This window comes from Chiloscyllium plagiosum, unplaced genomic scaffold, assembly GCF_037043375.1.
Source record: "Chiloscyllium plagiosum isolate Xiang-an unplaced genomic scaffold, Cpla_swu_hap1 HiC_scaffold_35, whole genome shotgun sequence".
Classification (NCBI taxonomy): Eukaryota; Metazoa; Chordata; class Chondrichthyes; order Orectolobiformes; family Hemiscylliidae; genus Chiloscyllium; species Chiloscyllium plagiosum.
The window spans coordinates 15,133,018-15,160,987 of record NW_028270173.1 but is presented as its reverse complement, the minus strand read 5'-3'; the positions used below and the strand labels follow the sequence as shown (position 1 = coordinate 15,160,987).

Sequence of the window (27,970 nt, the reverse complement as noted above, 5' to 3'; positions counted from 1 at the left end):
CTTCATAATCTCGATAGAATCCTTAACCTTAAAAGAAATCATATTAAGTTTCCATAACAAAAATCAGATTCAAAACAGTCCTGGAACTCAAGCTCCAGGGAATAAAACACAAACATTAAATCACCAACAAACAAATGTTCACTCAAACCAAATCACAAAGGGTTAAACTTCCTACCAGCTGTACAGCTCTTTTCATTCTCTCTCTCTCACTCTCACATTGACATATAAACTCAGATATTCACAAACCAGTCTTCGTCCGATCTGTATTTTGGCCAGAAGACAGCGGGACGAAGAATGGATTCCTTAGTCCATACAAAGCAACAATATTTAATAATCTTTCTACCTTGTACAAGTATTATTTTGCCAATTCCACAACATCCTGCCCAAAGAACTTTCTGGAGGTATGTTGTAAGGGACCCCGCCTCCATTTCCATTGCCTTTTCCTTACTTGGTTTCCCCGGAGGCTTTTTCCTTACCCACAGCACAATCCATATTGAGTTCCTTCGTTAGTCCCTTATTAACTACTAAAACTCAATTCCGGCCACCAAGGCAATACTTAAAAGTCAATTTTCTTACCTTGGGCTGTGCACAGAGTTGCCTGGCCGCTTTCTGCTGTATTGTCTATCAACCTCCTATCACTGCCTGATTCAGATGTCTCTCTTGTAGGATTCACACCAGTCACCCAAGGGAGCAGACCAAACCGGGACACGAGACCGCTCCTCAATGGGGAACGGGACGCGTCTTCCCAGTATCCAAGGCCAGCCACTCCCCCCGGTGATGGAAGAAAATCTCGGACGAGCCCCCAATTGTGAGAAACAAAAGCTCACTCACTTTAATAATTTCAGGCCGAGACCAAATATCTGAATCAGAGTCGTTTATTTGTACACTTGCAAGTGGGTGCCTGGTCTAATTGCCAGGTAAGGCAATGACAAATGCACAGTAAACCCCAACAAACTCTTGCAATTTATACAGTTTTTTTCCCACATGTTTTCCTTATTCCATTGTTTGTTCCCTGCTTCGCTTACGTCATTCATTTCCTTAAGACTTATCCCACAACTTCTGTTTATCCTGTCTTGTCCGTGACAAACTCTTATCTTTGACTCCCATAAGGGTGTTCGACGTCAGTCTACTGTAGGTCATTGATTAGGCATATCTTTTCTTCTATCAGCATCTATTTCTATTCAGAGGCCACTTTGACCTCTTTAATTAGGGTTTGTTCCTGTGTCTCCGTGCAAGTGGGGAAAACAGATGTTTTTCCCGTTTGCCCATACATCCACCACTGTTCTGTAATCACGTCTCATGCTAACATATCCTTTCGTTTTGCTGAATATATATTTTCTCATTCCTGTTCTGTATCAGAATTTATAGTTGCAGAAATAACATTAATTCATTTATATCCCACAATTTCATGACGAAAATTCGGGCCTCAAGGAGTGGAGTAGAACAGAGGGTCTTCTAATTCAGGTACACAGTTCTCGGAATGTGGAGTCACTGGTAGACAGGATAATGATGAAGGCTTTTGGCACATTGGCCTTCATCAGTCAGGGCACTGAGTTTAGAAGTTGGGAAATTATGTTACAGTTATACAGGACATTGGTGAGGCTGCACTTGGAGTATTGGGTTTAATTTTGGTATCCTTGCTGTAGGAAGGATGTTATTAAACTGGAAAGGGTGCAGGAGATGTTTACAAGGATGTTGCCTGGACTCAAGGGTCTGAGTTATAGGGAAAGGTTGGACACGTGTGGATTTTTTTCTTTAGTCTGAAGAAGATTGAGGGAGGGGGGATTATCACAGAAGTGAATAAGTTCATGAGAGGCATGGATAGGGTGAATGTACTCATCCTTTTGCCCAGGGTTGCAGAATCAAGGAAGAGAGGACATCAGTTTCCAGTTAGCGGGAAAAGAATAAAAGGAGCACTGATTTTACATAGAGGGTGGATTGCATACAGAATAAGCTGACATCTTAAATGGTTGAGACAGGCACATTAACAATATTTCAAAGAAATTTGGAGAAATACATAGATTGGAAAGGGTTAGAAGGATATGTCAGAATACATAGAACATTTGGTTGGCATGGACAGTTTGCGCCAAAGGGCCTCTCTCTATGCTGTAGGACTCTATCAATCTCTGACTCGAAGACCAAGGTAGCAATGACTGAAGATCCAGAATAAATGTGGGATAATTTCCAGATAGCTAACACTCCATTAACTTGAAATAGTGAATTTTAAAATAATCCAGATGAAGGTGGAATGCAGGCTATAAGGATACATATTCTGGAGAAATTTACAAACAAAATTTCAACAGGTTTACTCTCTTGGATTTTTTAATGAAATAATTTTTTTTAGAAACCTTGCTTTCACTCTAGTGAATCACAGATGTTGATTTTATTGAAGAAATTATTTTCAAATTTGATACAACACTCCAATATAAATTATAATTACATAAACGTAAACATTGTCAAAATCTGAATTGGTTCTGTGCACAGAGTGCTGGAGTAATGAGTTTTAGCAAAGACATTTTCCTTGGGCTGATTTAAGGATTATTTCAGTGCAGATAATGATGAGAGAGTAATAACTCAGGGACAAGTGATAACTATAAATCCAACTACATTGTAGTTTTGTACAAACTAAACGTTTTCAAACATAGTTAAATATGATCCTGACACAAATGATCAGTTCACCCATCCCTTTCAAATCTGAGGTTTCCAAATTTTCCAATTTTATGAAAGAGCGGCAACATTCTGGACAATAGTTACAAACCTGAGCAAAACAAAACTAATTTCGCTATGTTACTAAATCATGTACATTACCGACACATGTTGGAAGTCGAAAGAAGGTCAGTCTGACATTTGTATTTTGCGTGAGTCCAGTCCCATCCGGGCAAAGACCTCACTGACTCTGCAATGAAATTATTTAATTTTCCCACCAGAAAGACTCCACTGACCCTGCAGTGAAATGATTTGGTAACCCCCGGAAAGATCCCACTGACCCTGTAGTGAAATGTTCTCGTCTCCTCTTGGAACGACTCCCCTGAGCCCAGTCTGAGACCCACTGACTGATTCATTTCCAACACTGTCATGTAGCGCCACCTCCCGCCTGTGGAGCAACATTACAGACAGGAAGGTCCCCGGGTTCCTGCAGCTCACAGCTCACTCTACCCAGTCAGTCCCTCTCTACAATTGAGCTTCTATTTGTTTCTTCTCTCCCCCTCCCTCCTTCTTTCCCCCAGACTGAGAACGACCCCCATCAGTTTACAGCTGGCAGGAGCCAGGGGGACGGAGTGAAATTATGGGATGGATCTGTCAGTGCCCTTTAATCCCGCAGATTGTCAGCGGGGCGGTGATTTTCCCGCCTTCATTCCATCCCGGACTGAAGAAGGGAAAGATCCTCTCAGTGAAAGTGTGGGTGAAAGTGTGGAGATGGGACATGGTGTCCGCATTGTAAAATGACACCTGTCCACCCTCATGGTCCAGGAAAACCCCGATCATCCGGGGATTCACACTCAGGGAGAGGGGGGTCCGTGAGGGGGAGGTGGCGGCAAAATAATCACATCCGGGTACCAGCCACACAATCCAGAATCCGGACTCCGGGATCAGGGTGATCCCCCGTTTCCTCATCACAGACTCTCGGACCACTCCCAGAGCCCACCAGAACATCTCCCCCAGCTCCACCTCCCAGTAATGTCTCCCTGATGTGAATCCCTCTGATCCCTGGACGCATTCCCAGGAATCAAATCTCTCCGGGGAGTCAGGGAGCGGCTGCTCTGTGTCTCCGAGTCTCACACTGGTCCGGTCCTCAGACAGGATGAGCCGGGGATGCGCTGTGTTCGGATCCAGAGTCAGAGAGGCTGGAGCTGGGGGAGAGATCAAATAACACCGTCAGGGAGAGGGAGGGAGAGAGTAGCCACGCAGAGTGAGGGGAGCAGGTACTGAGGGGTTGAGGAATGGAGGAGGATGAGAGTGAATGGAAGATAAAGAGTCTGGAATAGGGGAATTTGAACAGGGAGGAGAGACAGGGAAAGGGGAGTGAGAGAGAGAGAGTGCAATGAGTGACGAGAGTGGAGGAATGAGGAGGAGGAATGGGTAAGGCGGAGGGATGGGAAGGGAGGAGTGATGGAGGAGAGATGAGAGGGTTCATTTGGAGGGGCGTGGGCAGGGAAATGAAATGCATAGGAAGAACAGAACCCTAGTGCTAACCTTAACCCTATTGCTGTAGGGAAAGAAAGGTTAAAGAGAGGAGGAGAGTGAGGCGATGTGGGATAGAAGGCGGTGAATGAGGAAAGGTGAGAGAGAGATGACGGCCGAGTGAATGGGCAGTATGAGAGAGAGAGAGAGAGACAGAGGTGTGGAGAATAAGGGGGAGCTCAGAAGGAGGTGAGCAATGGGAGGGTTGAGTGCTCAGGTGAGAGCGATGGGAAGGGGTATCCCTTGGGACGGGATCATCTGGGGAGCCAGGAGAAGTGGGGAGAAGAAGGGGGAACTGTGTGGATGGGAACTGTGATGGTAGTGGCAAGGGGGAGTGTGCAGGGGAGATAAACGGAAGCAGAAGGTGAAGGGAGAGTGAGAGCAGAAGTGGAGAGAGAAAAAGCACTAAGGGATGGGGAAGGAGAGCGAGCGAAAAGGGATAGCAAGGGGGTGTGGGACAGCAGAGGGGAGTGTCAGATGGTGGGGCCAGGAGGGGGAGGGGAGAGTGATGACCAGATTGAGGGGCTATGGGAGAGGTGAGGGAGAGTGAAGGGTTTAGTGAGAGTGAATGGTATGGACAGGGTGGGGGAATGGCTAGTTCCAGGAGGAAGAGACAAATTAGCAGGGCAGAGTGAGTAGAAGAGTGATGCCGATGAAATGGAGAAGGGAAAGTGAGAGGAAGGGGAGAATAAGAGGAGGGGAGTGTAATGAGGAAGTGATCATGAGGGGTGCGATAACAAGAGGAAGGAAGGATGAGGGTGAGGGGAAAGGGAGATTGGGGCAGAAGGGGACAGGCAGTGGAAGGTTGGTAAATGAAAGAAAAGGGGAGAGTGAGGTGATGTGAGGGGGTGAGAATGGGAATAGTGAGGGGAGGTAGGACTGATGGGCAGCTAGGTAGTGGGGAGACTGAGGGAGGGTTGACTGAGGTTGCATTTGTAAGGGAGAGTTTAGCGAAGGGGGAGGGGAGCATCATGGAAAATGGGAGGAAATGAGGAGAGGTATTTAACCTCAGGGCAGGGAATGGAAGTGTGAAGAAATGGAGCAAGTGATGGAGGAGGGAATTATTGGAAGCGGAGTAAGGATATGGGAGAGGGTGTGGTGGTTTTGTGAGGGGAGGGGTCTGTTTGGGATGGGTTAGAGGAGAGTGAGTGAGAGTATAGAATGGGAGGGTGACAAAGGAGGTCTGCAAAATAAGTGGACATTTGAGGTTTGGAGATCGGGAGAGTGAGTGGGAGGGTTGAAAGATGGAGATACGTGAATGAGGGGAAGGGAGAAAGGGAGGTGAGAGTGAGGAGGAAGAGATGGCTGAGCTGGAGGGGAGAAATACAGGTTCCTTTTGGCCACGGCAGAGGAGAGTGAGTGGCAGGGAGTGACAAGGTGCATAAGTATGTGTTAAGAGGACAGAGAATTAATCCATGTGAGGAAGTGAGACAGTGCAAAATAAGGTCTTGTGGGGATTCTGAAGTTGAGTGAACTGGAGGATGAGGTGGAGTCTTTGCAGGGGGAGAGGAGAGTCAAGATGAGGGGAGTTTAGGGTGGGGGTTTCAAAGGAAGGACAAAGTGGGGTCTCGGAAGTTGAGGAAGGCTGTGGAATGTGGAGAAGGTGAGTGAATTTGAGGATGAGGTGGAGGGCGAGAGACGTGGAGGCAAGAGTGAAGGGGAAGAGGAGTTTGAGGAGGCAAGATTAAAAGGGAGGGGAGAGTCAGGGGTGGGGGTAATCATGGCAGAGTGATTATGGAGGAATGGAGTGGAGGGGGAGGGTGAACATGAGATAGGAGTGAGGGGCAGTATAAGGCAGAGGGTGAGAGCACAGCGAGGTTGAGGGAAAAGTGACTAGATTGGGAAGCTGTGTTCAAGAGGCTAGTGAGGGCGAGGGAAGCATGAGCTGACAGGGTGGGAGGAGTGATCAGGAGGGGGATGTGAGATTGAGGGGGAATGGGAGAGCAGGAGAGAGTGAGGGGGCATTGATGGGTTGGTGCAGGCAAGCAGACTGTCAGGGGATGTGGGGTGACAAGGATAGTGAGGTGGAGGGGAGAGTGAGGTGGAGGGGAGAGAGAATTGTGAAGGTTGGACAATGAAGAGAGAATGGGTTGGATTGAATGGCAAACAGTCAAGAGGAATGGACGGATGTGGGGAATGTGGAGGTGAGTGGGATGGACGGTGGGTAATACACTGAGGCCGTGCTCTGTCAGGCTAAGGGACGGTTAATGGCAGGTACAAACCAAGGGTGTGGGGAGAGTGACCGTGATGAGAAGCTGAACTAGAGGGGACAGAGAATGAGGGGCAAGAGTGAATGAAGAGTGAGCAGGAGGGCAGACAGAGAATGGGAGAGGTGGGGATGGATAGGGAGAGTATGGTCAGAGATGGGAGTGGGGAGTGAGCAGAAGGGAGACAATGAGAGCAGGAGAGAGTGGGGTGGGAGATCAGGAGAGAGTGTTGGTTAGAGGGAGGGCAATGAAGAATGAAGAATTTTAAAAGCAAGGAGCATTCCAGAAATAGAGGAAACCTGTAGAATTGCCAGTTACAGAGTGATCTCTACTGCATGAGACAGAAACTGTTCAGTGCAGGAACAGTGAGTAAGTAAGTAGGTTAATGGGAAGTATTCTCTTTTTGTTGAGATAAGATTAACATAACAGTAAAAATGTTATTGTTTTTAGTTATAGAGGGAATCAGCGAGTCCACTTCTTGAGCCACAGAGTAAAAGAAAATGAAGTTGACATACTCCCAGAGGCTGGTCTCTGATCTGACAGAGAAAGTAGTGGTGAGTTTATTACCAGCGTCACCATCCCTCACTGAAGGGGCACAGATGAGAAGACAGGATCTTCACAGTGTAGGAACTGCTCAGCACCGTCCCCATGACCTGTCCTACCGGCCTATCTCCTTTTCCACCTATCCATTCCACCCTCCTTTTTGAACTATCACCTTCATCCCACCCCCATCCACCCATTGTACTCTTTGCTACCTTCCACCGCCGTCCTCGCTGACCTATCACCTTCATCACAACCCCACGAACCTATTGTGCTCTATGCTACTTTCTCCCCACCCCCACCCTCCTCTCATTTATCTCTCCACCCTTCAGGCACTCTGCCTGTATTTATGACAAAGGGCTTTTGCCTGAAATGTCGATTCTCCTGCTCCTCGGATGCTTCCTGAACTGCTGTGCTTTTCCACTACTCTACTCCAGAATCTGGTTTCCAGCATCTGCAGTCATTATTAGCTAAACAACCTACACAGCCATAGAGTAACACAGCATCAAGTGAGGCCCTTCAGCCCATTGTGGCCACGCTAGTCATCAAGGGCCTATCAACTTCTATTCCATTTCCCAGCAGCTCGGGAACTTGGGGAACTAAATAGTGATGAATTGGAAAGAGTTCATATTACAGAAGAGGATGTGCTGTGGAGGTCTTCAATTATACAAAGCTAGACAAATCCCCGCGACTCATCAGGTGTTCACCAGAAACTAGGGAAGAGATTGCTGGACCTCTTGCTGATATATTTGTATTAACAACAGCTATAAGCGAGGTGCCAGAACTGGAGGTCGGCTGATTTGGTGTCATTATTTAAGAAAGGCTGAAAGGAAAAGTGAGGGAACTGTATACCAGTGAGCTTTAGATCAGTGTTCGTTAAGTTATTGGAGAGGGTGGGACAGGAGACACATGCATTTGGAAAGGCAAAAGCCTAATGAGGAATTGTCAACATGGTTTTGTAAGTGGGAAATCACATCTTGATTGAGTTTTTTGAAGATGTTATAAAGAAGATTTATGAAGACAGAGCAGTAGACGTTGTCCATATGTACTTCAGCAAAGCATTCAACAAGGTTCTGCATGGTAGACTGGTGAGTAAGGTTAGATCACATGGGATTCAGGGGGAACTAGCCAATTCAGTACAAAATTGGATTGAAGGTAGGACGCAGAATATGATGTTTGCTTTTCAGACTGGAGACCAGCGGTGTAACACAAGGATTGGTGCTGGGTCCCAATGCTTTTGGTCATGTATATAAATCATTTGGGCACGAACATCGAAGGCATGGTTCCTAAATAGTTCAGTCACCTCCCTCCCTTTCTTAACCTCTCTGTTTCCATCTCTGGCAACAGTCTCCAGATGGATGGTTACTATAAACCCACATCCCTCAACCACCTGGACCACACCTCCTCCCACTCAGTATCCTGCAAGAACTCCATTCCATTCTCCCAATTCATCTGCCTCTACCACGTTTGGTCCACGATGTCATCCAGACATCCCTCCACCGCAGCACCTCCATTCCCTGTTCCACTGCTCTAAACATTCCCACCTTAACGCAATAAAGACAGAGATCCCCTTGTCCTCACCTACCACCCTACCGGTCTCTGCATCCAACACATCATCCTCAAACATTTCTGCCAACTCCAACTAGACTCTACCACCAAACTGTTCCCTTCACCAGTCTTTGGTTTGTGCCACTCTCCCCACCAACACCCACGCCTCCCCTCCCCGACCTTCCCCTCCCCCCCGAACCCCCAGGTACCTTTTCCTGCAACTGGAAAAAATGCAAACCCTGCCGGTACACGACCCCCCTCAGTTCCATTCAGGACCCCAAACAGTCCTTCCAGGTGAGACAGAGGTTCACCTGCCTCTCTTCCAACCTAGGGGAGAAAGCGAGGTCTGCAGATGCTGGAGATCAGAGCTGAAAATATGTCGCTGGAAAAGCGCAGCAGGTCAGGCAGCATCCAGGGAAAAGGAGAATCGACGTTTCGGGCATAAGCCCTTCTTCAGGACCTAGTTTACTTCCAACCGAGTTTACTGCATCAGGTGCTCCCGACTTCGTCTTCTCTACATCAGAGAGACCAAAAGTAAACTAAGGGAATGGTTCACTGATCTTCGCAGCTGTGTCCGTGGGGCCCAACCGGACCTCCCAGTCACTGCCCATTTAATTCCCCTTCCCACTCCTTTTCCAATATGACCATTCTTGGCCTCCTCCATTGCCACAATGATTCAAACCCGACATTGGAGGAACAACGCATTCTCCACCTGGGCGGTCGACAGCTAGGAGGACTCAACGACGAGATCTTCCATTTCAAATAATCTATCTACCCATCCCCCAATCCCTTCTGAGCCCCTCCCCCTCCCTTCCACTACTCCCAGCCACCAACCAGACTCATTCCACAAAGTAAGAAGATTGGCAGAAATGGTCTATAAGATCCCAAATAGTAGCTACATGGTGGGGCAGAGAATAATCAGGAGATAAAAAGTGCAAGTAACATTAATCCTGGGCAACTTTTATCAACATGTCGATTGAAACTGTGAGGTTAGCAGTGGAAACCATGAGCACATAGTTTCCTAGAACAATATTGTAAATATAACTACGTATTTGGCTATTTTGAATCTGGTAATGTATAATGAGGCAGGTTTAGTAAATGATGTCAGAGTCAACACTGACCATAACATGGAGGAATGTAGCATTCAGTTTGAAAGGGAGGATCTTGTTGGGAAATAACTGTGCTAAGCTGAAACAAGGGTAATTGCAAAGGAATGAGAGCTGAGCTTGCTGAAACATCAGGCGGTTGTGTCAACCACAATCACCAACCTCATTTCATCTGGGGATCTGCCCCCACTCCAAATGCCTTCAGCTGATAGTCCCCCTACCCCACACAGCTCGCTTTTACCTCCTTCCCAAAATGCACAAACAGGATTGCCCAGGCAGACCCATTCATTCTGCCTGCTCCTGCCTCACAGAACCCATCACTCCCTACCATGACTCAGTCTTGTCTCCCCTGCTCCAGTCCCTCCTCACTTACAGCCACCATTCCTCCGACACTTTATGCCTGTTCCAAAAGTTTATTTGCGGCTCCAGCTGCCTTCTCTTTACCATGGATATGCAATCCCTCCACAATTCCATCCCCTACCACGATGGTCTCAGGGCTTTCCACTTCTTCCTGGATCAAAGATACCCCCTCTCCTACCCCCACCACCCTCCTCCCCTTGGCCGAGCTCATCCTCACCCTCAACTTCTCTTTTAACTCCCCTCATTTTTTGGGGTCCAAGGGGTAGCCATGGGTACCCACATCGGTCTCCAGTCTTGTCTGTCTCTTTGCGGGGTACATGGAACATTACTTGTTATAGTCCCATTCCAGTCTCGCACACAAGTCTTTCTCTAATGTGTTTATAATATCATCGGTGCTAAACTCCTTCCAAGTTCCATCCTGCTCTCACCTTCACCTGGGCCATCCTTGACTTCTCCCTTCCTTTCCTCAACATTCCTGTTTCCATTTCTGGTGATAGACTGGCCACTAATATCCACTATAAACCCACTGACTCCCACAGGTACCTGGATGTACATCCTCGCACTCTGCTTCCTATAAAGACTGCATTCCTTTCTCCCAGTTATTCCATCTCCATCGCATTTTTTCTGATGCTGCCAACTCAACAATGGAGCTTTCAAAATGTCCACCTTCCTCCTGAACCATGGATTCCCCAGCACAGTTGTTGACAGTGCCCTCAACAGAGTCCAACCAATCTCTGGCATTTATGCCCTCACCATCTCTCTTTCCTCCTGCAACAGTGATAAGGTTCCCCTTGTCCTTACTTACAATCCAACCTAGAGGTTCATTTGCCATAATTTCTGCCACCTCCAGCAAGATGCCCCCGCCAGACACATATTCCTCTCCCCTCCCTTGTCCACCTTCCATAGGGACTGTTCCCTCCAGGACACCCTGGTCAACTCTTCCCTCACTCCCAACAGCCCCCCCACAGCCTCATGGCACCTTCCCCCATAACTGCAGAAATGGAACACCTGTCCGTTTCCTTCTTCCCCCCCCCCCCCCCCCCCCCCTCAGTATTCAAGGGCCCGAACAGACCTCCAGGTGAAAAACAACACCTTCTCTGCACTTCACTCAATCTAATTTACTGCATTCGCTGCTCACAATGTGGTGTCCTCTACACTGGGGAAATAAAGCAGAGACTGGGTGACTGCTTTGCTGTACACTTCATTCTATCTATAAAAATGACGTTGAGCTTCCAATTGCCTGCTCCTTTAACACATCATCCTGTTCCCTGTCCAACATCTCTGTCACAGGCTTGATGCAGTGCTCCAGTGAAGCTCAGCACAAGCTGAAAGAACAACATCTCATTTTCCATTTCTGGACTCTGCATCCTCCAGGACTCAATATCAAGTTCGATAATTTTAAGGTCTGCGCTCTCCCATGTCCTTACTTCAACCCCAACGGACCAGGCCTCATTATACAGAGTCTGGTATGACACACAACCCATTGTTAGCCACAAATGGTCCCATTAACAGCTCCTCACCCTCCGAGGCAGATTGTTACCCATCTCTTTGTCTGTCCTACTGCCCTTCATTGTATTTGGGCTCTATGCCCATCTATCATACAGTCCTCTAACTCCCACACTAACATCTGCATATGAACCGACATTTTCTGAGCTACCATCAGTTCTGAGGAAGGGTCACTCGATCCAAAACATTAACTCTGAGCTTTACCAGCAATTTCTGTTTTTGTATCTTATTTACAGCATCCACAGTTATTTTGGTTGATATTTATCTGCTACAGTTTTCATCACTGACCACTTCAGTAAGACCATCACACACCTTCTCTTATACAATGTTGTCTCTCAGTGTTTGCAACTCCTTCTCTTCACTAAAGTATCTCAATCCCACATTCCCCACTCGACCATCCTCTCCCCCCATTCTCAAACAGCCAATTTCCATCTTCCACCCACCTCCCTCCCCCCATCTTTTACTGGTCTATCAGTAATTCCTTCTTTCTCTTCCTTGACATGTTTGTTTCCATTTCTGGGGATAGACGGACCAATATTATCCACTATAAAGCCGACTCTCCCAGCTACCTGGAGTATACATCCTTCTACCCTTCTTCCTGTAAATACTCCATTCCATTATCCCAGTTCCTCCGTCTCTATTCCATACCCTCTGATGAGGCAAACTTTGACAAGGGAGCTACAGAAATGGCCACATCCTTCATCAACTGAGAATTCCCCAGCACTGTTGTTGATGGGGTACTCAATCAGGTCTGACCCACCTCCCACACATCTGCCCTCACTCCCTCTCTTTTCTGCCACAACAGCGATAGTGTTCTGCTTGTCTAAACCTACCATCTCACCAGCATCCACAACTGGAAGAGCATCAGATACCATTTCCACCAGCTGCAGTAAGATGTCACCACCAGACACATATCTCCCTCCACTCCCTTATCAGCCTTTTGCAGGGTCAGTTCTCTCTGGGATACCCTGCTGCACTCTTTTTTTACTTCCAACACCACTCACAGCCCACGGTAACATTCTCAGCAACTGCCGAAGGTGCAACTCCTGCCCATTTACCTCCTCCCTCCTCAGTCTTGCACAATCAAGTCTCTTGCATTCACTCCTCACAAGGTGGTCTCCTCTATGTCGGAAAAACAAAGCCTCTGTTTTCTGCCTGAAAAAGACCCTGAACTTCCAGTTGCTGACCACTTTGATACACCATCCTGTTCTCTGGGCTACATCTCGGTCTCAGGCTTGCTGCAGGGCACTACAGAAGCTCAGCGCAGGCTGGAAGAACAACACCTCATTTTCCACTTCCAGACCCTGCAGCTCCCTGGACTCAATTTCAAGGTCAATAATTTTGTGCCCAGAGCTCTCCCATGACTACATAGTAGATCGTCTTATCACTGCCAATTTACTCTGCCTATTATTCACTGTTAACAGTCTCCATTACAAGATATTCACTCTTCGAGCCTAGTCATTATCCACTTCTTTGTCTTTCTAACTGTTTTTCTCTCTCTTTGGGGTCTTTCCAAATCTATCATTTCCTCCTTAACTCCTCCTCCACTGTGCATTCTGCAAAAATGTACTTGCAGGGTTACATTGTATTTTGCTCAAAAACTGCATGAATTCATGTAAAACTCCGTTATCTCACTTTTTAGATTAGAATCAATCTAAACATCATGACAAAGACAGAGAACACAGGAGGCTAACACCTTCAACATATTGTCCAGCTATCACCATTGTTAACAGCTAACCTGAGAATGCAACTTTTTTAAAAAGAGTTTTGTGATTTATATATGAAAGAACTGAAACTGTCATGGTTTTCTAACATATGAAAGGCTTAACAGACAATCAATTGTTTAGTTACATCACACTGTAAATTTTTGCTATAAATTCTGTGTGTTAGGATTGAGCCCTCCACTACCACCTGATGAAGGAGCGACGCTCTGAAAGCTCGTGTGCTTCCAATTTGTGTGCTGCATTGAGTCGTTTGCTGAGTCCATCAGGAAGGATGCAAGCCTGAGAGGGGTGACTATTCCTGGCAGCAGGGACCTGCAGGTGAAAGCCTCCCTGTACATGGATGATGTTGCCATTTTCTGCTTGGATCCACTGTCCGTGCGCAGACTCATGTGCATATGTGACCAGTTTGAATGGGCCTTGGGGGCCAAGGTAAACCGAGGCAAGAGCGAGGCCATGCTCTTCGGGAACTGGCTGACCAATCCTCAATCCCCTTAATTGTCAGGACCGACCACCTGAAGGTGCTGGGTATTTGGTTTGGGTGGGGAGGCTTCGGTGTGCGCCAAGTCTGGTGAGGAGCGTATCAGCAAAGTGAGGCAGAAGGGTGTGCAGATGGAAGCTACGGTCACTCTCCATCGTGGGAAGAAACCTGGTCATCAGGTGTGAAGCACTGTCATTGCTGTTATACTTTGAACAGGTCTGGCCTATTCCCAGGACCTGGGCCAGGTCCGAAGGGACTCAATGTATAAATGATCTGGGCAACGGGGGAAAAATACACCCAATGCCACCCTCACCCTGATGGCCACCTTTGTGTGTGGCTGCATCAAGCTGTGCGTGGATCCCCAGTACGCAAACACCAAGTGTCACTACATACTGAGGTTATAACTGTCCCCGGTGTTGCAAAGGATGGGCCTGGCCTCGCTACCGCGGAATGCTCCAAGTAGTTGGACCGTTCCGTATCACCTGTCCTTCATGGAGATGTTTATGAAGAAAAACACATTTGACCACAAGTCCATCAGGAAGTGGTCAGCACGTAGTGGCCTTGAGACCCTTCGGGAAAGGAGAGGGCGGATCCTATCGAGCGGTTCCCTGAGCAGACTGTCAAAGCCATTTGGCAGAATGCCTCATCGCCAGAACTTTCTAACAAGCACCAAAACATGGCTTGGCTGGTGGTGAGAAGGGCTCTATCTGTGAGATCCTTTATGCACCCCTGGACTCTCAGCTGCACTGCATGTTGCCCTCGAAGCGACTGCGGGGTGAGGGGGGGAGCGAGAAACGAAACTGTCTCACAACTCCTTTTGAAATGTGCCTATGCAGAAGAAGTCTGGAGAGGAATGCAATGGTATTTGTAGAGGTTCGTCCCGAGCAGCGCCGTGACGTGGGACTCCGTGCTCTATGGTCTATTCCCCAGGACACGCACCAAGACGAACATAAACTGTGCCTGGAGGATCATCAACTCAGTGAAGGATTCTCTCTGGGTGGTCTGAAACCTGTTGATCTTCCAGCTGAAGGAGTTGACGGCGACTAAGTGTTGCAGACTGGCACATTCCAAGGTTCAGGACTACTGTTGAGGAACGCGCAAAAGTTTGGGGCAGCTGCCGCCAAGGCGCGGTGGGGAAAGACCACCGTGTAACATCTGCCTGCCTAACGAAGAACAGGGGGCCCATGCAGTCACTTGGGCTCTGCTGACACCTCAGATAAATATATGGACATATGATAAACGTACAGACCTGTATGTACAAATGATAAATTCTGATGACTGTATGCAAAGAAAGGAAATGTTTACGTATGTATGGCATGACCAACTGTACAGATCATCAAAATATTTTATGAATAAAGTATATTTTTGAAATAAAGAAAAGTGTGTGTTTCCAATTAAACCTGTTGGACTATAACCTGGTGTTGTGTCACTTTGTACACCCCAGACCAACACCGGCATCTCCAAATCCGGAAAATCAGCACAGGGAGACCTCACCCTCACTTCGGAAATCCTCCGCTTCTGGAACAGTTCCGTTTGTAGAGCCGCCGATTTCTTCTCTGTGAGGAAGATTCAGTTGATCCTGGAATTGGAAAATAAAATTACATTCTTAAAGTGTTCGCCCTTGAAAAAGTGATAAAACCTTTTTAAAAATATTTCAGAAGAAGACGAACGTTACTGGGGAGCATTGTCAGCGATAGAGTTCCTGTCTGTGGTCCCTGACGGAGGGGTCCGAGTCTCCCCTGCTCCAGACGTGTCTCATAGAATGGTCTGGAAAGACTGATTAGAAATATCGATTACAAAATATAATGCTTACCTTGTAGATATCAACAGCTTCATTGATCGGCAGGAAGTTGTGAGTTCTATGAACCCGCGAATCTCTACAAAGGTAACAGATCAATTTCTTATCATTTTCACAAAACAGCTTCAGATCTTCCTGATGTTCCTCACAGTGAGGTTTACTTTCCTTCTCTTTCAGATCCAGCTTTAATTTTCGAGCTTTCTCGGCCAGATTCGCTCAGGCCCGATTTCCCCTGAAGTTTCTTTCCGGAAACACCTCTCTACATTCCGGGAAGGACGTTATCTCCTTCTTTTCCCAACTCTGGATGATACAGGGGCGACAGAAGTTGTGTCCACAATCCAGTGTATCCGGATCGGTGAAGAAATCCAGGCAAATGGGACAAATTGTCTCCTCGGTCCAACTCTCTCCCTGCAGTCTGGAAGCCATGTTCACCCTCAGTACTTCCTGAGACAAACCGCTTTCAGTTTCAACATTTCTGCGCTTGTGAAAATATCCAGTTCAACGTTTCCCCGATGAATTTCACTGCAATACTCAGAGACTGATGACAGGAAATCGGAACGGGTCTCGGCTATTCAGTCCCCACCATTCAATATGATTCTGTCTGATCGACTACTGCAGTGCCTTTTACAACCCCCCATTCCAAGAACCCTGAATGCCGTTGGTAACCAAAAATCTGTGACCTCCTTTCTGAAACATATGATCTCTCACGCCCCTCTGCTATAAAGAGTTAGAAAGTTTCACAGCCATTATGGAAAATAGAGCATGAAAGAATGGGAAGGGGTAAAGCATGAAGACCACTGGCGATCTGTTGCAAGGGGTCTGTGGAATGCGACACTCGTCAAAAGGTCACTGTGGCAGGATGGGATAACAATAGTGGAATGCCCTTACACCAATAGCAGAGTAAGGTTGAGGCTGAAAGGTCATTATGGTGGGATGAAATAACAGAGTTAGTAAAGTAAGCCTCACCTCCTAAATATCATCATGGCAGGACTGGGACAGGTTGTAACAATAAATATTTGGGATATGATGTTAAATATCTAATTAATAGTTAGTAGAGTCAGCTTGAGACAGGAGACCATTTTAGTAGATGGGGTAGCTAAATATCTAATCATGACAGGTTACTCTGGGATGGAAGATCATTGCAGCAAATATCTAATTGTGACATTAGAATAACATTAAGTAGAAAGTAGGGAAAACTATAGCGGCAGAACTGGAGACATTATGGGAATTAACATCATTGGTTTATTGAATAGCTGGAGTGAGGTAATTTCGATTAATACAGTTGGATATGCTGATAAGCGAACAAAAACATAATTAAAAAAGGGATTAAAAAAGGGGCCACTCAAGAATTTGCTTTCTAAGTGTCACAGTTGTCTGTTTGTAAATAAAAGACCTACTCCTTGAAGAACTCTTCGCATCTCCTGATGATTCTCTACATTTTCTCCACGACACCATCCAAGTGAATTCAAAATGTTTCCTCTCTCAGACCAAAGTGAGAACCGCCTTATGTTTAAGTTGGGCCCTGGTTCAGGAATCTCCAGTCATTGGGAATATCTTCCCTGAAGAGGCACTGTCCACCTCTTTAAACAGCTTGATCACCTCTCATTCTTCACAACTCTGGGGAATACAGGCTCCGTTTGCATAGCTGCTTATCATTGAATGCTGCCCCGTCATCCTGGGAATGAGTCTGGTGAACCTTTGCTGTGTTCACTGGATGATAATTACTGTATTTAATTCCTCCGATATGGAGATGAAACGAACATACAGTCCTGCAAGTGCAGGATAACTGAGCTCCTATCAACTGAAGCAAGTCTTCCTTGCTCCTGTCCTCAGATTCCCTTGCAATGAAGGCTCACTCGCATTACTTTAGCCTTCCTCATATCTTGCTGCACCCGCTTGGTAACTTTCGGTGATTTATTGAAAAGGACACCAAGGTCCTACTGTACATCTGCATCTTCAACCTTATCCTTTAGGAAAAACCCTGCAAATCTGTTTCTCCACATGGTTTCACAGTTCTCCATATTATGTTCTATCCGGGCGATTCTTGCTCATTCTTGAAGCCTGACAATTCATCAAAAGCCTTTTTATACCTTCCTCACAACACACTCTCCCCCTGAGCAGTAAATCAGTAAAAGATTACACTTGGTCCAGAGCTTTTATTCACTGTTATATATTGTGGACATTTCCCATGAGTCACAGCCTGTCAATGTGAGAATGTCCCATTCACTCCTACTCTCTGTGTCTGTATGCTCACCAATACCTTGTCGCCAACATTATCCCTGTGCCTAAGAAGGTTCATGCAGCATGTCTCGATGACTACTGCCCAGTGGCCCTAATGTTGCTGGTCATGAAGTGCTTTGAAAAGCTGGTCAAGGCATTAATCTACTCCAGCATCCCCACTACTCTTAACCAACTCCAATTTGCCTATCAGACCAACAGATCCATTTCAGACGCTATATCACTTGTCCTTCACTCTTCCCCAAAACATCTTGACATCAAGAACAGCTACGTAAGAATCCAACTCATTGACTACAGTTCAGCCTTCAACACTATTATCCCCTCAAGACTGATTACAAAACTTAGCAATCTATTAGAGAGTCCCACTCTCTGCAATTGGATCCTCAGTTTCCTGACCTTCAGGCCACAATCAGAGAAGACTGAGGACAATATTTCATCCTCACTAACATTCAACATTGGATCCCCCAGGAGTGCATACTCAGCCCCCTACTACACTCGCTGTATACTCATGACTGCGTCGCCAATTACCACACAAATGCCATTTACAAATTCGCTGATGACACCACCATAGTCGGTCAAATCTCAGCTGGCAATGAAACAGACTACGACTGGAGGTGGAAGACCTGGAAAAATGGTGCACTGAGAACAACCAAGCTCTCAATGCCAGCAAAACCAAGGAACTCATTCTTGACTTTCGGCAGGATGCTACTCATGCCCCCCTTCACAGTAACAGCACAGAGGTGGAACGAGTGGAGAGCGTCAAGCTCCTGAGAGTGAACTTCCACAACAAGCTTTCCTAGAATCTTCATGTGGACTGACTGGTTACAAAGGCCCAACAACGTCGCTTCTTCCTCAGGCAGCTGAGGAAATTTGGCATGACCGCAAATACCCCTGCCGACTTTTGTAGGTGTGCCATCGAGAGTATTCTGTCTGGATGTATCACTACCTGGCAACTGTACCATTCAAGATAGGAGACAGTTACAGAGAGTCGTGAACTCGGCCCGGACGATCTCAAAGGCCAAACTCCCATCTGTAGGACCCATCTAGCAGGCCGACTGTCAAGGAAAGGCTGCCAGAATTCTCAAAGATCCATCCCACTCTGGCAATGTTTTTTTACACTCTCTACCATTGGGGAGAATGTACAGAAGCCTGAACACATGCACCAGCTGGTCTGGAAACAGTTTCTACCCTACTGTTGTTAGAATTCTGAATGGACTCACAAACTCTTAACATTCATTTGTTCCTGTGTTTTTGTTTTTTGTTTTTGCTGCTGTTTACCTGTTATTTACTTATCTATACTACTCAACTCTGTGATCTGCCTGAATTGTTCGCAAGACAAAGTTTTTCACTGTGCCTCCGTAAATGTGACAATAAATTCAATTCAAAAAACTAATCTTTATTCTGCCAATGTATTTATAAAGAATGGTTAAATGTTGTAATTTTGCAAGAGAAACATAATTAAAATACGAAAGGGCAATTGACTCTGGGATTCGAGGGTGAATGTACATATGATGCTGCCCAATCGGGATTGGATGGGAATGCAGACAGAGAAAGAGGGAGATGGGAGTGACACCTGGGAATCACTGTGCCTTACACCCTGTTGCAGACTGACCTCATGGTCACTGCCAGCCCTTCTGGTACAATCTCGTGTAAGACCCAGATCCATTACCTCTATTGTGTGGATGCAATCACTCAATCTCAAACACAAAGTATTGTAAATATCCAGCAGATACAGAGATGGCAAATACAGAGACGGCCATTCCAGGGACTGGAGTTCTGAGCTTCTTGCAGTTATTCAGTGCCTTTCACAACAATAGAAAGCCACTTTAAAGAGTATGAAATATTTTCTAAATGTATTCTGTGAAGGAAGGAATACATCAGGTACCTGGAGCCCAGTGAGCAGTGCAGCTGCCTTGTCCCCTCTCATATCTGCATGGCAGGCTCCTTCTGGATTATTGTCCAGGCCACGATGCCCCTGACTCAGAGGGAAGAGCACTCCCATTGAACCTCAACTGACACCTCCCACTGGAGCCCACGACGTTTCCCACCTGTTTCTGGAATGTTTCTTTGCAGAGGATGTCTGAAGAAATGAGACAATGCATTTCCTATCAATGCCATGAGGTCCCAGATACCTCCATAATACTGGTCTCAGTGAATGATTGATCCTTCCCACTGACACTGTATCAGAAAGAAAGAAAATCAGCTGATAGCATGGATACAATGGATCCTTCCTTCCTATACTCGAAATAATTTCTTTCCAGAGGGTAATGCGGTTAGGGAGCTCTCTGCCAAATGGAGTGGTTAACCTGGAGAGTATAATAGATGTGAAACTGCAGTACTGATGAGCACATGAGATTGAAGGGGAAAGTGAGGATTGCAGATGCAGACTCGATGTGTGTGGTGCTGGAAAAGCACAGGCAGCATCTGAGGAGCAGTAGTGAGAGTTGAGGGGAGAGTGATTGGATTGGGAAGCTGTGCTCAAGAGGATAGTGACGAAGAGGGAAGAGTGAGATGAGAGGGTGTGTCGACTGAGCAAGAGGGGGTGTGAGATTGGGGGGGAACAGGACAGCAGGAGGGTGATGGGGCATTGATGGGGAGGGAGATTGAAGAGTGTGGGCAACCAGAGTGTCAGGGGAAGGTGGAGTAACAAGGAGCCTGACGATTGGAGAGTGAGGTGGACAGGAGAGAGAGGTGGACGGGAGAGTGAGGTGGATGGGAGAGTGGGTTGGATGGGAGAAGGAATCGTGAATTTTGGACAATGAAGGGAGGATGGGGATGGACTGAATGGTGAATGATCGAGAGGAATGGATGCATTTGAGGAATGTGGAGGTGAGTGGGAGAGAGGGTGGAGAATGCAGTGAGGCCGTGGTCTGTCAGGCTAAGGGACATTTAATGTCATGTACAAATCAAGAGGAGAATGAGCTCAAGTTGAAAGTGACCGGAATGGGAAACTGAGCTAGAGGGGACAGGGAATGAGAAGGAAGAGTGAATGGAGAATGAGCAGGAGGGAAGAGAGGATGTGGGAGAGGTGGGGATGGATAGGCAGAGTAGGACAGAGTAGGATCAGAGATGGGCACGGGGAGTGAGCAGAAGGGAGACAGTGAGAGCAGGAGAGATGGGCGTGGGAGTTCAGGAGGGAGTGTTGGTTAGAGTTAGGGAGTGGAGAATGAGATCCATGGAAGAGTGATGGGGAGGGAGGGGGAGGAAAGTGGGGCCTGTCTGGAGACAGAAGGGAAATGCAGTCAGGGATAGGGACAAGGAAACTGAGGAGAGAGTGAGGGGGTGAATAAAGAGGTGGTCTGTGTGTGACGTAATGAGACTGGAGGAAGCGAAAGGCAGAGGGAGAGGCATAAAGGAATGTAAGTGAGGAGGATGACTCAGACGAGGAGAATCAGGCACAGGGGAGGAGAGAGTGAAAGAGAGATGTATGGAGGGAGGCCAAGATTTTGAGGATGAGTGAGGGGTGTTATTCAACAAGGTTAGGTTGCCCTTGTTTTTATTCAGAGGGGTCATAAACACATATGTACCAATGTGTCTGGTTTATGTGGCATTTAGGGCCAATTTGATTATCGATACAGATACTGCCTTAGGCTTTAAAAGGCTTTCAAGTTTAAAGAAAAGCATGTATATAAGTTCTCCCAGCTCACCTTAACTCTGGTGTTGGTTTTTTTTGGTTTTTGTAAGCAGTCAGTTTTTGAGGCTGCTGCTCAAAGAAACTGCTCCATGCTGATCCTCTCTCTCTCTGACATCTCTCCTGGAAGCACCTAGGTTTGATGTTTCATTTTTTGTCCCCCAAGGGGGTGTTTATGGGGATGGTGCAAATATTTGGATTAGCATCATTCAATTGTGCTAGAGTTGATTGGGTTTTTAAATAGTTATATCACTCTAAATTTGGATTTCTTTTGTTCATGTGTAAATAAATACTGCTTTAAGACTGAATGGTTGGGCCAGCTGTATCCCTCCTGGAATATCCACTGTACACCTGCTGCAAACAACTAGAAATGTTAGGGTCTGAGCTACCTTCATGAAATGTTTTGAAGGGGTCTGGTCCAGAACAGGGGAGTGAAGAGTCCGGGGGGTGTGAGTATCAGAGAGTGGGAGTGAGGTGGGGGAGTTATTAGAGAGTCAGCTAGAAGAGAAAATGAGGGAAAGTGTGAGTGAGAGGGGAGAGTGAGGATGAGTGGATATGAGGGTAAAAGTGTCAGTAGAGTGATGTGTTTGATGTTGGCATAGAATGATTGTAAAGGGTGAGGAGAGGGAGGGATGGGGGGACTGTGATTGACATGGGTGCATGGCGGGAGTGGGGTGTAAAATGGGGTGTGGAGTGGGTGAAGGGAGTGTGAGGAGGAGGGTTAAATGAAAGAGAAGTATAAGAGAGGTGAGGCATTATTAAAAGGGGTTGCTTTGCTGGAAGGATGAGTGAAGTTGAAGAGGGAGAGGAGGTGTTTGGGCGAGCCAAGAGTGAGGAGGTAGGACAACTTCGGGATGATGGATAGGTTGTTGTGGAGTGAGAGAATGGGAAATAGTGTGAGGCCTGAGTGATGTGAGGGGGACAGGAGTTTTTACAAGGAAGAAAACTGACGAAGATAAGAGACAGAGGGTTGCTTTTCATACTGGAGGCCTGTGACCAGCAGTATGGGGGAATCGATGTGTAAAGGGATTGTGTGTCCACAGTAAAGAAGAGGCAACTGCAGCCACAAACTGGAAAGTTTGGAACTCGCATAAAGTGTCAGAGGAATGGTGGATGTAAGTGAGCAGGGACTGGAGCAGGGGAGACAAGAGTGAGTCATGGGAGGAAGTGATGAGTTCTGTGATTCAGGAGCAGGCAGAAAGAATGGTCAGCTTGGGCAATCCTGTTTGTGTATTTTGGGAAGGAGGTAGAAGCGAGCTGTGGGGTTGGGGTCTATCAGCCTGGAGGCAGTGATATTGGGGACAGATCACCAGATTAAAAGAAATTGGTTACCATGTTTCACACAATGGCCTGGTGTTCCATCATGGAGTCACAAGTTAAAGGCTAATAGAAAGAGGTAATTGAGAACTGGCGCTCAGCCTCTGCAAATATAGAGGTCCGTCTGCCAGACAACAACAGCCCCACCCTGATCAGCAGGCTTCATAACAAAGTCAGGGTTGAATCTGAGATCACAGAGCACACTGCTGTCGCCGTCTCTCATCGGAAATTGGAAATGTTTATTGACTTTGTTTCCAACTTCCATACCGCTCTCACCTTCACCTTGTCGATCTCTGACTCCTCCTTTTTCTTCTCGACATTTCTGGGGATAGACTGGTCACTAACATCCACAATAAAACCACCGACTCCCACAGTTACCTGGACTGTATATCCTCGCACCCTCCTTCCAGTAAAGACTCCATTCCACTCTCCGAGTTACTCCATCTCCGTCGCATTTGATCCAATTATACCAACTTTGACCAAGGAGCCTCCGAAATGTCCACCTTCTTCCTCAGCCAAACACTCCCTGGCACTGTTGTTGACAGGGCTGTCAGCCAGGTTCGACCTCCCACATTTCAGCCCTCACCCCTCCCACAACAGTGATAGCGTTTCCCCTTTTCCTTACCTAGAATCCCACCAGCATCCACATCCTGAAGATCATCAGCTGCCATTTCCAGTGAGATGCCACTACCAGACACCACACACCTCCCCTCCCTTGTGAACCCTTCCCTTTGGGACACTCTAGTGACTTCCAACACCCCCTCACAGCCTCATGGTTGCTTATCCTGTAACTGAAGGTGTAACATCTGTCTGCTTACCTCCTCCCTTTTCAGTATCCAAAGGCCCAAACACTCTTCCCACGTACCTGCACTTCTCACAATCTAGTCTACTGCATTCGCTGCTCACAATGTGGCCTCCCCTACATTGGGGATATGAAGGGTAAACTGTCTGACTGCTTTACAGAACACTTGCTCTCCATTTGCCAGAAAAGACCCTGAATTTCCAGTTGCCTTTTAACACACCACCCTGTTCCCCGGCCAACATCTCTGACTCAGGCTTGCTGCAGTACTCTAGCGAAGCTCACACAACCTCGAAAAACAGCACCTCAATTTCTACATGCGGATCATGCAGTCTTCCAGACTCAATATCAAATTCAATAATTTTGGGGTCTGAGCCCTCCCATGTCCTTACTCCAACCCATACAACCAGGCCTTGTTATCACTGAGTATGCTATTACACACCGCCCATTGTTAGACACTAACAGTCTCTATCATCAGCTATTCACCCTTTCCCCCCAGCCAAATTGTCATCCAATCCTTTGTCTGTCTAACTGCTCTTCTCTCCATTTGGGGTCGATCCCACTATTGTTTACCCTTACCACTTCCCCCACAACCCTATCTTCTGCATATAAACCAACACTTTCCGAGCTACCATCAGTTCTGAGGAAGGGTCACTCGATCCAAAACGTTAACTCTGATTTCACTCCACAGGTTCTGCCAGGCCTGCTGAGCCTGATAAATATCTGTAGGTTCAACATAGTCAAATATTAACCATTGCAGATATATATATATATAAACTTCCAGAAGGGGAGAGTGAAAAGCCAACTTTCAGGTAGTGAGGCTGATCGAATTGCAGAAGCCCTCCAGTGCGGAAGCAAACCATTCAGCTCATCAAGTCCACACTGACCCTCTGAGCAGTGTGGAACAGAGGATAATTCCTTTTTTCCTCTCCACAGTTGCATGGACTGCTCCCAGAATCCACTCAGTCTTGTTTCCTATCTCCTCATACGAGCAATAACTCCCTGATGTGAATCCCTTTGATCCCAGGACAAAAGGCCAGTGGTCAAATCTTTCTAGGATGTTAGGTAGCCACTGCGGTTTGTCTCCAAGTCTCACATTGGTCCAGTCCTCAGGGTAAGCCAAGGATTTTATGTGTTTGGATCTAGAGTCAGAGAACTGGAGCTTGGATAATTAAAATAACATCATCTTTTATATTCATGCTATCATTTACTTAAATACTTATTTTTGAAAAAGCCACACAATAGTTCACCCAATTATTCAATCTTCTGTCACTGGCTTAGAATAGATCCTTACCCTACTCTGGAAGATATGCTTTTTGTCCCGTCAGTCGGGATATGCAAAAATTAGTTTTGCGGAAATAGGTAAATGGGAATGTCTACCAAAAGGAATGGGGCCGAGTAGTAAAATCACTCACTTATTAATCCAGGAATTCAGCTAAAGTTCTGAGTGGAATTTGAATTAAAAAGAAGATAAAAGCTGGAATTAATTATCGACTGTTTACCATGAAACCATTTTCAGGAAATCCCATCTGATTCACTAATGTCCTTCAGACAAGGAAACTGCCATCCTCACCTGGTCTGGCTGACATGTAACTCCAATGTGGTTAACTCTCAATTATCCCATAAAATGGCAAGGCAAGCTTTTCAGATGTACCCAACCACTAAAAGTCCCTTCAAGGGCAACAGACTGACCAGCCAGCGATGCCTCCATCGCACAAATGAATAAATAAAAGAGAAGCTGGATTTACTGGTGCATTTCAGATGTAGGTGAGAGAGGTAGCGCTGTCTCTAGATTCTTTCCGTGCAGAAGGTAAATTCACTCTTTTTCCTGACATGGAAAAACTTGTCACTATAATCTAAAAGCTGCTTCTCATTTGCTCTGTCTCCAATCAACTCCTCCTGATCAATTGAAAAGCTGGAAGTCATCAAACCATTGTCGCTGCATAGGGTAGTTCTTAAAACAAACAAGTCGGGAGAAATTACCTGTGTCGATGCTCCCTCACAGTAACATCATTAATTCGATGCTCTTGCTTTGCAAACTGCAAGTAAATTCAGCAAAAGCCATTTTTTGTAAACTGTGTTAATTTTTTTTCTACAGTTCCCTTAATTCAGAGTAATATTTTCCAAATTTATTCCATAGTTCAAAAGTAAATAAAATAAAATGAGATGTTCTCCCATTCAGAAGGGAAACCTGCCATTCTAATCTGACCTCCAGATTTCTCCACACACATGAAGAAAAGTGGTTGAGTCTTAACTGCCTATGGTGGTGTACAACTCATTTGAAACATACACTCCAAATGGAAGGCAGCAAATAGAGCCAAAATGAGTTCATGAGAATCTTCTCAGCGCAATTGGAAAATGTCCATATTATAGAGGAGGCGGTACTGGATACTTTGGAACGCATAAAAGTGAATAAATCCACTGGACCTGATCAGGTGTACCCATGATCTCTGTGGGAAGCTCGGGAAGTGATTACTGAGCCCCTTGCTGAGCTATTTGTATCATCAATAGTCACAGATGAGGTGCTGGAAGACTGGAGGTTGACTAACATGGTTGCACTATTTAAGAAAGGTGATAAGGATAAACCAGGGAACTAAAGACTGGCTAGCCTGTCATTGGTGGTGGGCAAGTTGTTGGAGGGAATCTTGAGGGACAGGATTTGCATGTATTTGGAAAGGTAAGGACTGACTAGGGATAGTCAGCATGGCTTTGTGCGTGGGAAATCATGTCTCATGAATTGATTGAGTTTTTTGAAGAAAAACAAAGAGGATTAATGAGGGCAGAATAGTAGACATGATTTATATGGACTTCAGTAAGGCATTTGACAAAGTTCCTCATGGGACACTGGTTGGTACGATTAGATCTCATGGAATACAGGGAGAACTAGCCATTTGGATACAGAACTGGCTTGAAAGTTGAAGAGAGAGGATGGTGATGGAGGGTTGCTTTTCAGACTGGAGGCCTGTGACAGTGGTGTGCCACAAGGACTATTTCTGTGATTTATATAAATGATTTTGACGTGAACACAGGAGCTAGAGTTTGTAAGTTTGTAAATGACACCAAAATTATAGGTGCAGTGGATAGCGGAGAAGGTTACCATAGAGTACAGTGGGATCTTGATCAGATGGACCAATGGGCAGTCGGAGTGGCAGACGGAATTTAATTTAGATAAATGCAAGGCGCTGCATTTTGGAAAAGCAAATCAGAACAGGACTTATACACTTACTGGTAAGGTCCTGGGGAGTGGTGCTGAACAATGAAACTTTGGAATGCAGTTTCATAGCTCCTTGAAAGTAGAGTCACAACGAAATAGAATAGTGAAGAACCTGTTTGGTATACTTTCATTTATTGGTTAGAGCATTGAGTAAAAGAGTTGGGAGGTCATGTTGCATCTGTGCAGTAAATTGGTTAGGTCAACTTTGGAATATTGCATACAGTTCTAATCTCATTCATATCAGAAGGATGTTGTGAAACTTGAAAGGGTTCAGAAAAGACTTATGTGGATGTGGCCAAGATTGGAGGGTTTGAGCTAAAGGGAGAGGCTGAACAAGCTGGAACTGTTTTCCCTGGAGCCTCGGAGGCTGAGGGTTGACCTTAGACGTGTTTATAAAATCATGAGGGGCATGGAGAAGATAAATAGACAAGGTCTTTACCCCATGGTGGGGGAGTCCAGAACTTGAGGGCATAGGTTTAGGGTGAGAGGGGAAAGATGTGACAGGGACCTAAGAAGCAACTTTTTCCTAGCAGAGGGTGGTGTATGGAATGTATGGAATGAGCAGCCAAAGGAAGTGGTGGAGGCTGGTCCAATGCAACAGTTAAATGGGATCTGGATGGGGAGATGAATAGGAAGGGTTTAGAGGGATATGGGCGAAGTGCTAGCAAATGGGACTGGATTAGGTTAGAATATCTGTTCGGCATGGACTAGTTGGGCTGAAGGGTCTGTTTCAATGACTGTATAATTAGGAATGGCAATATTAAAAGGTTATGCTCGTGAAAACTACACCCAGTAATGGATTAAAAAGGGTCTGTGGCATATGTCCCAAGGATTCCCTGCTCTTTCCTCATGTACCTGCAGAAGTAAAATGCATGCCCTGGAACATCTGTGCGAATGCGATCTTGGCAGTTCCGCAGAGAAAAGATTCCCAAAAGCATTCCACCTTCTGGGCATCAATGTGGTAACATCCAATTGGAAGAATTGTTCCGGCGATAAATACCGTCATGTGTGACTCCACTATTGTTGTTGCGACGTGCGGGATTTCGCTTCTGCATTAATTCCGAAACACCTACGTCTCAGACCTACGTCTAACCAAAGCTACTGTACGGTTTCCAATGGTACGGGAGATAACCATCATACCTCGGGGTCCGGAACCCCCTCTATCTCCTGCGCTATAAGATACAGTGCGCTTGCACCGCGCTGCATTCACGCAAGACCTTACCTGTTTGTCCTTGCAGAGCTGATTGTTGACTGGAGCGGGAGGCTTCGGAAACTTTGTGGAGACCACAAAGTCTGCAGAATGAGTCGCCCCGGAACTGCAT

At 46.3% G+C, this 27,970-nt stretch overlaps 1 protein-coding gene across 1 annotated transcript; it reads right to left on the bottom strand.

Annotated features, from left to right (window-relative positions):
* Positions 1 to 153: 153 nt before the first annotated feature.
* Positions 154 to 27,970, bottom strand: LOC148140098 (zinc-binding protein A33-like). The gene is made up of 4 exons (XM_087978700.1): positions 27,871 to 27,970; positions 15,465 to 15,664; positions 15,146 to 15,230; positions 154 to 3,851 (listed from the first exon to the last, which is right to left on the bottom strand). Exons 1-4 carry the CDS (start codon positions 27,968 to 27,970, stop codon positions 3,301 to 3,303), a joined length of 936 nt encoding a protein of 311 aa, XP_087834826.1. The 3' UTR covers positions 154 to 3,300.

Bases quoted from the DNA above. Each gene is read 5' to 3' on its own strand.
- LOC148140098 (XM_087978700.1), bottom strand. From the start codon at position 27,970: ATGCAGTTCCGGGGCGACTCATTCTGCAGACTTTGTGGTCTCCACAAA. The intron at 15,231-15,464 runs GTAAGCATTATA...TTCCAATTCCAG, and splicing joins AAGCTGTTGATATCTACAAG to GATCAACTGAATCTTCCTCA. The intron at 3,852-15,145 runs GTGAGGTCTCCC...TCTCTCCCCCAG, and splicing joins GGAGGATTTCCGAAGTGAGG to CTCCAGCCTCTCTGACTCTG.